The 8624-nt window shown below is 48.8% G+C and overlaps 1 protein-coding gene across 1 annotated transcript; it reads left to right on the forward strand.

The window, feature by feature from the left end:
• Positions 1-813: 813 nt before the first annotated feature.
• On the forward strand, positions 814-4463 carry LOC105538034 (scavenger receptor cysteine-rich domain-containing protein SCART1-like). The gene is made up of 3 exons (XM_011977763.1): positions 814-824; positions 1949-2104; positions 2591-4463. Exons 1-3 carry the CDS (start codon positions 815-817, stop codon positions 2710-2712), a joined length of 288 nt encoding a protein of 95 aa, XP_011833153.1. The 5' UTR covers position 814; the 3' UTR covers positions 2713-4463.
• The last annotated feature ends 4161 nt before the right edge of the window (positions 4464-8624 follow it).

Genomic DNA, 8624 nt, shown 5'->3' on the forward strand with positions numbered 1-8624 from the left:
GGGGGCGGTGGGAAACGGGTCATGAGGCCGGCAGAGGCCGCTGGGATGGAGTCGGTCTTGAGTGTTGCTTCCGTCGCTTCGGTGGGCAGGAGAGCACGCCCAGGCTTTAGCGGGCTGGTTTCCACCCTGGCATTTTTCTGGGATAAGCTGATTTGCTGTGGAGGCCTGTTTGGGACATGCACCCCCTGGGGTTTCCCCCAATCTTTTTTGGGAATTCCCTTTTGTTTATTCCAATCCTTGTCCATTTCGGGTATGTGTCACCTGGGTGTTGGCAGGTTCAGTTGTTCCCAAAGCCTGCACCTCATTCTCTTTGCAGAAAACAAACAGTTAACCACAGCGATGACCTTAGCACAAATAGCAGCAGTGGGTAACTTTCCCTGAGCAGCCCCCATTCTCTGTGCTCTGGTCACCTCTTGTGACTTGCCCTGGCATCTGCTTGGGGGCCATGTTTTACCAAGGAAGGGGGCTGTCCCTGGAAAGCAGACCCCCCCAGTAGACACTAGTCATTCTGGGGTGCTCTGCGCAGCTGAAAGCAGCAGATGCCCCCCCAGCACTTCCAACTCGCAGGTCCCCCACGAGGGAGGGGTGTGACTGGGCCCTTGGAGCCACCCTGTCCTGCTGAGGGTGTGCAGGTCCCCGCTGGCCACTCTGCTGGCTCAAGACCTCTCCTTCCTCAGAGCCTGGCCCAGGCTCCCCGCTGCCTGCAGCGCCCTTCCGGACACTCTGGGTGGTCAGTGTCATCCCGGGAGCCCTTCTTGGTCTTCTCCTTCTGGGCCTCATGGCCTTTCTGATTCTGCCTCGAGTCACACAAGCCATGCAGAGGGGTAAGCGCGACCCCACCCTGATCCCATCAGCTGGTGTGTGGGAGCAGGAGCAGCTCACAGCTCCAACCTGGTGTTGGGGTCCAGGCAGGTGGGATGCTCCATAGGTCAGGCCTATGCAGACCTACCCCCACAGTCCAGGGAACTGAGAAGCTGAAGAAAGAGACAGACAAATCCAGTTTCTTAGAGAGAAACACTTAAAAGGGACTTATGAAGACAAGTGATGTCCGTGCCTTGGACGGCCTTTAGCTGAGACGGTGGATGCCTATATGATCATCCCTCACAACTAGAAGTTTTATACCCCAGGGGAAGGGGACGTGCAGGACAATTGCTTAAGGGCAGGATTTACGGTAAATGCATGCTCTTATGCAAGGAACAGTAGATAAAATAGAAATCTTAGAGGCCTTCCCGGAGCTGGAGTTGGTCAGAAGTCAACAGGTGGGTCCGCATCTAAGGCAGTTGCTTCAGCCTGCAGGCTGGTCTCACTTAGGGCTTTCTTTTCTTTTTTTGTTTTTGAGACAGAGTCTCGCTCTGCCACCCAGGCTGGAGTGCAGTGGCCGGATCTCAGCTCACTGCAAGCTCCGCCTCCCAGGTTCACGCCATTCTCCGGCCTCAGCCTCCTGAGTAGCTGGGACTACAGGCGCCCGCCACCTCGCCCGGCTAGTTTTTTGTATTTTTTAGTAGAGACGGGGTTTCACCGTGTTCGCCAGGATGGTCTCGATGTCCTGACCTCATGATCCGCCCGTCTCGGCCTCCCAAAGTGCTAGGATTACAGGCTTGAGCCACCGTGCCTGGCCACTTAGGGCTCATTTTATTGGCCAGAGAGAGTGGCAGACATCTGCCTCAGCCTCCAGCCCTCAAGACTGAGCTGAACCCTAGAAGGTTCCCCCAGGCAGCACACTGGGGCTCACCGGGAAGCATCATGTGGTTGACTGACAAGGGACGGTGGCCAGGGATGGGAGGGCACTGGGGGTCTGGCTGTGTTCCTGTGGCCCCCCCATCCTAGCCAACAGCGTCCTGCCTCTCTGCTGCCTGGGTGGGGTTCCCGCCTGGAGTCGCTGCCCTCCCTTGCCTGTGGCCACGTCCACACTGAGGGCCTGCGTGTGACCATGTTCACCTTGCTTCAGGTCTGGGAAGATCTGAGGCATCTCCTGAAGAAGCGATCTATGATGTCATTGGGGAAATGCCGCTAGCAGGACTGTACGAGGAAATCGTGGAGGCCGAGGCCGTGCCCCAGGATGAGGAGGACGCAGGTGTGGTGAAGGGGGACACAGAAACAGCAGGTGGGTTTGTGCTCCAGCTCAGGGGTGAGCTCTGGGGTGGGCTATGGATGCTGACCACAGGATGCAGTGGAAAGGGACTCTGACCACAGGAGCCTGGCTTCAGAAGGGCTGACCACAGGGTTCATGGATGCAAGGGGACCCGTGGGCAGGGGAGAGCAGGGCCACACTAATGAGGGCAGAGTCAGTGGCTGGAGTCCCCATCACAGAGGCCTGCCCTGGGGTGGGAGAAGAGGGCTGTTGGGTGCGCTGGGAGCCGTGGGTCTGGCAGGGGCCTATGCTGCAGCTTGCTCAGCCTGTTTCCTCACCTGTGGGAACTGCGCTGCTGTTGCAGGTGCTTGAGGTGCTTCAGTGTCAAGATGCCTTGAACTTTGCCAGGTGCTTTCTGGTTGACATGTTTGTGCGTCCCCATCTTATGGGCTTGCCAAATGTGCTTTGGGGACAACTTGCACACGTGCCGATTTGGTCATGCGGTGTCTCCTGCGCCAGTTTCAGGGGAGGCGTCTAACCTCCTGGAGGGACAGTCTACACGTGCGGAGGGAGGAACCAACAGACCCGTTTCTCAGGGATATGACGAGGCTGCGTTTCCGCTGGAGGAGATGACATTGTAAAGCACCCTGAGGAGGAGATCCACCAGCTGTCTGTCGAAATCACAGCTCTTCATTCTCTTGTACAGTTGTAGTGGATTTCGTGAGAACGTCTTGGATGCCTTTCTCTTGCAATGTCCTCCACATCCGTATAAAAGCCAGTCTTTCCAGGCCCTGCCTGGCTCTAACCCCCAGCCCCTTCGAGGGCCATCTGCTGTGGACGGTTGTGCTGGGTAACCTTCAGATTTCTCACACATTATAGCAAACGCAAATATGTATAGAAATCAGTGGTTACGTTTGTGGTTTAGAGACACGTGGTGCCATCTTCATCTTCTGCACCCAGCAGTGCGTTGCAGAGCTCCTCACGCCAGAACATTCCTCTTTTTTTCTTAAAATCTCTTCTTAATTGAATCCAAAGTATCTTTTAGATGTCTGCTTGTGTAATCATGTCATCCGTGAATATTCAGATTTATCTTCTCCTTCCAATCCATGTACCTTTAATCTCTTTTTTTGTGCTTTATTTTGTGGACTGGGACCCTTCAGTCCAGTGTTGAATAGAGGTGGCCAATGGGGATCTTATCTCATTCATGGACTCAGAGCAAACGTGTTCCACATTTAATTTCACTATTAAATATAATATTTGATGTTCGGTTTTGTAGATGCTATTTATGAGATCAAGGAAAGCCCAGTCTATCCTTAATTTGTTAAGGGTTTTGCTTTTTATCATAAATAAGCGTTGACTTTTATGAAATTCTTTTTGGTATCTATTAAGATGATAGATGATTTGATTTTCATATGTTACATTAACCATGGGTTAAACAAACTTACCTTTATCATGATATATTATTCTTTTTGTATTTCACAGGAATTAGTTTGGTAATACATTGGGTCAATGTTTAAAAAAGAAAATGATGTGTGATTTTTTTCTTTTGTTGTAGTATTTCTGTTTAATTTTTGCTATGAGGATTATTCAGGTACCATAAGAGTTAGGAGTATATTCTCTTTAAAAAAAATTTGCTAATTTAGGCTCCCACCAACAATGTAAAAGTGTTCCTATTTCTCCACATCCTTTCCAGCATCTGTTGTTTGCTGACTTTTTAATAATCACCATTCTAACCGGCACGAGATGATATCTCCTTGCGGTTTTGATTTGCATTTCTGTAATGACCAGTGATGATGAACTTTTTTTTCATATGTTTGTTGGCTGCATAAACATCTTCTTTTGAGAAGTGTCTGTTCATATCCTTCACCCACTTTTTGATGGGGTTGTTTGCTTTTATCTTGTAAATTTGTTTAAGTTTCTTGTAGATTCTGGACATTAGCCCTTTGTCAGATGGATAGATTGCAAAAATTTTCTCCCATTCTGTAGGTTGCCTGTTCATTCTGATGACCCATCAATGATAGACAGGATAAAGAAAATGTGGCACATATACACCATGGAATACTATGCAGCCATAAAAAAGGATGAGTTCATGTCCTTTGCAGGGACATGGATGAAGCTGGAAACCATCATTCTCAGCAAACTAACACAGGAACAGAAAACCAAACACTGCATGTTCTCACTCATAAGTGGGAATTGAACAATGAGAACACATGGACACAGGGAGGGGAACATCACACACTGGGGCCTGTCAGGGTGTAAGGGGCTAGGGGAGGGATAGCATTAGGAGAAATACTTAATGGGTTGGTGGGTGCAGCAAACCACCATGGCACCTCTAGACCTGTGTAACAAACCTGCACATTCTGCACATGTATCCCAGAACTTAAAGTATAATAAAAAAAATTTGCAAGAGTTTATTTATGTAGCATTGGTTTTATTTCTTCTTAAACATTTGGAAGAATTCACTAGTAAAGCTCTCTATCTAGGCTTGGAGTTTCCTTTTTAGGAAGGTTTTTTTTCCCCAGATTTAATTTTTAAATAAATAATTGAAGTATTCAGATTCTGTATTTCCTATTAGATCTGCTTTGTTCAGTTCTTTTTAAAATGAATTGGTACATTTAATCTAAATTTTCAAGTTTGTCGGTATAAATTTGTTAGTAGTGTCTTTCTACTAGCCTTAATGTCTACAAAATCTGTAGTCATATGCATTTTTCAATCCTGATAGTGGCACTTTGTCTCTTCTCTCCCCCCACCCCCTTGTTTTTTTGAGACCAGGGTCTCACCGTGTTGCCCAGACCAGACTCAAACTCCTGGGCTCTAGCGATCCTCCCTCACAGCCCCCCGCACAGCTGGGACTCTGGGCGCTCTGCTGTTCTTGACTGGTGCTGCTGGTGGCTTATTCATCTCATTAGTCTTTTCAAGGCATGTGGAGCTTGTGCCTTTGGTTGTCTTGATTTTTCTTAGTGAACATCTGCCTTCTAATTCATTTCTTTCTGGTCTCATCTTTGTGATTTACTTCTGCTTATTCTAGCTTTTTTATATGAACATTCAGATTGTTTATGTTCAGCATTTTTTCTTTTTTAATGCATATATTTTAGGTTATAACTTTCCCTTTAGCATGGCTTTCGCTGCATTCCAAGAGTTTTGATATGTTGTGATTTTGTTTTAATAGGTTTATTGGGGTATAATTAGCATACAATAAACTTCACATATTTAAAGAATATATTGCAATAAGTTTTGACATGTGCATACACCCCTGAAAGGATCGCAGCATCTATGAGAATGGTCGCATCCATCACCCCTAACGTTTTTCATCTATGTTTGAATGTCTGTCCTGTCCCTTCCTGTGCCCTGTTCGTACTATTTGAATTTTGTGTAAATGGATTATATAGCACGTACTCTGTTTTGGGTGATGAGAGTCTAGCTTTTTTCACTCAGCACAATTACTTGCGATTCATCCATGTGGTGAGAAACCATAGTTCATTTCTTCCTCTTGGTAAATAGCGCTCCATTGTGCTGTTCACCTGTTCACTTGTTGATGGACATTTGCATTGCTTAAAGTATCAGGCTATTGCAAAAAAATCTGCCACAAATATTCATGTATGACTTATTACAGGGACATGTGCTTTCATTTCTCTCGGCTGCCTAGGAATGGAACGACTGTGCGGTAGGTGCAAGTTTAACATTCCACCCTTTCTGGAGTGGCTGCATCATGTCAGATCCCCCGGTAATCTCTGAGTGTTCTGCTTCCTCCACAAGGTTCCAACACTTGGTTGATAATGTTTGACATTCTAGCAGATATACGGTGCTGTGTCCTTGTGGTTTTAATTTGCATTTACCTAAGGACTAACGATGCTGAACACCTTTTCATGTGCTTACTTGCCATCTGTTGAAGTGTCTGTTCACAATGTTTGCTCATGCTTTCTTGGGTTGTTTGAGTTTTGAGTGTTCTCATGAGGTCCTCAGGGGTGGTCCTTTCCCAGCCGTGGCCCTGGTACTGAGGGGTCCTCCCCACAACAGGAACACAGGAAGCAAGTGTTCAATCAAGTCCTGCAGGGTGGCCTCAGCCAGGCCCAGATGTGGGCATGGGGGCCAGGCCACACTAAGCACCCGGAGCCCCTCTGTACCCCGTTCCTGATGGCACCAGCCCCCAGGTTGAAACAATGGGCAGAGCTTGTCTGTTTGGTCGTTTGCTGCCTTAACAGCCCACTGAGCACGGCTCAGTGCCAGCTCCCTGGCAGTCTGTAAACAAGGTGGGAAAGGCAGGGCTCAGGGAGCTCCTCACGGAGGTCGAAGACAATTAATGAACACACCAGAAAAGGGACAGACAATGATGCAAATAGTACATGCTGTGTGGAGATTTACAGTGGGGAGGTGAGAAGGAGAGAGCCCCGGCGACCACTTTGAGTTGGGCCCTGTCTCAGTCCTCTTGTGGCCTTTAGACCAAGGCTTTATTGATGAGGTGGGACCAGACATGCAGAGCCTGGAGCCGGAAGGAGCCGGGTGCCCACAGAGGCAGGAGGATGGTACGAGGCAGGCCAGAGAGTGCAGCAGGCCCCGAGGACACACACGACCTGCTCCCTCTCACCTTCCCTGCAAGGTGTGGGGTCCCCGCGGACTAAGACGATATCCTTGCCTCTCCAAGGGTTAACATTCTTTTTAAATATCCATAGGATATTTGAAAAACCTGATCATGCTTCAATTCTCATGTTTAACTGAAAAAGACTGAGATGACACGTGCAGCATGCATGTCACGTTCAGCTCACACAGACCGGTCAGCGTGGGTCCCGGCGTTTGTTGCTGGATGTGCACTGGGCCACAGGAAAGTCTCAGCCAGGTTTCAAAAGTAGACCCAATCTAGTCATGCCCTTTGACTGCAAGTCCACACAGTTAGAATTGACAACACAAGGATGACTTCTACAATGAACAGTCTTGATACTTAAAAACGTTCCTTCAAGTAATTTGGGTCAAAGAGAAAGTCAATATTGATATTACAGACCATGTAGAAATCCACAGTCACAAGGTCACTGCCCTCAGTTTCTGGGGTCTGCGTAGTTGGAAGCATTTCACTGTCTCCTCTGTGTGAAGTTTATCCTGGTGTCCGGCCTGAGGGTGAGTTTCTGCCTGAGTGCCTTGCAGGGGGCTCGGCTGAGGAGGCCAGGAAGGGGATCCTGGGCTGAGGGCAGCTGGAGGCTGGGTCTCCCTGCCAGGCCACAGGCCAGCGAGTGGTGCAGATTTGTGGCCACCCCTCCTCAAAAGTAAGAAACTAATTATAGTCGCAAAATACGCAGGAATAGCTGATCGTGCTAAACTGGACGAGAGCCTGTGTTCAGGGCTGCGACTTTATATTGCACACATTTATTACTGTGACTTCTGTTAATATTTTCAATATTTAAAAAAAAAAACGAATTAAAACGTATTACTATTTTGAGCCTATGACCAGAAGCACAAGAGTCCCAGCAGGAGGCAGGCGGCAGGCCCAGAGAGGGGTTGAAGAGACTTTGGTGAAGGGGCTGTCAGGAGGGTGGGGCAGGGTGTGAGGAGACTACCCTGGCATCCCCTGAAGTGTGGAGTGAGGACTGCAGCCAGGGTGGTGGGAGGCCGACTGGACTCCAAGGAGAAAACCAGCACTGCCCAGAAAGGGGCCTAGCAGGAAGGGAGCCCGTGGCCACTGCCTTGTTGTTTGGCCTCCTGGCAGTGCTGGGCGAAGGGCAGAGCCAGTGTCGGAGGGCAAGACAGACGTGTCCCAGGGCAGGACCCCGAGCTCCTCAAACCCGGGGAGGACGGTGGATACAGGAGAGGTCCGTGAAGGCACCTGAGTGACTGATTCCCGCCTACCGGAGCTATGGAGTGAGCCTACTGGATGTGTCTGGATTTATGATGGTGTCAAATGTGCTGAAACTATTACTTCATTTTGATTTGTATAAGAAAGAATTCCAGCCACAACCTTCCACTTTTATCTCATTTCATTCTCTAGTTCTGAATTCTGTTTTTCTCTGGAGATCATGACTAAATGGAATCCCAGGGATTTTTAACATAGCGACTGTTAGATGGGAAATGTTTTACAGGGAACATATCGGTCCCCAAGGACTGAAACTTGGCTTAGTCACGTGAACACAATTAACACCCAGAGCCCCACCCCGGGCAGCCCCGGGACCCCAGCTGGGGTGGACCCGCCTCTTACCTCACAGGTAGAAGAAAGCGTAAAGCCTGATTATTTCATTCAACTGAGTAAAGAAAGTTGAGTTTTTTTCTGGCTGTGGCTCTAGGGCCCCCAGCCCCTCCTGGCCCCGAAGGAGAAGGGTGGGTGGGATGAGAGCAGCTGCTCACCTCAGTGGGGAAGGGCCCTGCCTTAAGAAGTGGGCTCTGGGGCCTTCCCTTCATGCCTGCTAGTGGTGGGACCTTGGACATCTTTCCTGACCTCCCTCTGCCTCAGTTTGCACACCTATAAAATGGGGTTATTAGTAGGATGAAGGTTGCTGTTGGGTGTAAAGGGATTCGAAGAACGTTCTGCACATTGTGAGCTCCATAGGAGTGGGCTCACCTCCTTCTCCTT

The sequence above is a fragment of the Mandrillus leucophaeus genome, unplaced genomic scaffold (assembly GCF_000951045.1).
Source record: "Mandrillus leucophaeus isolate KB7577 unplaced genomic scaffold, Mleu.le_1.0 Scaffold1836, whole genome shotgun sequence".
NCBI lineage: Eukaryota > Metazoa > Chordata > Mammalia > Primates > Cercopithecidae > Mandrillus > Mandrillus leucophaeus.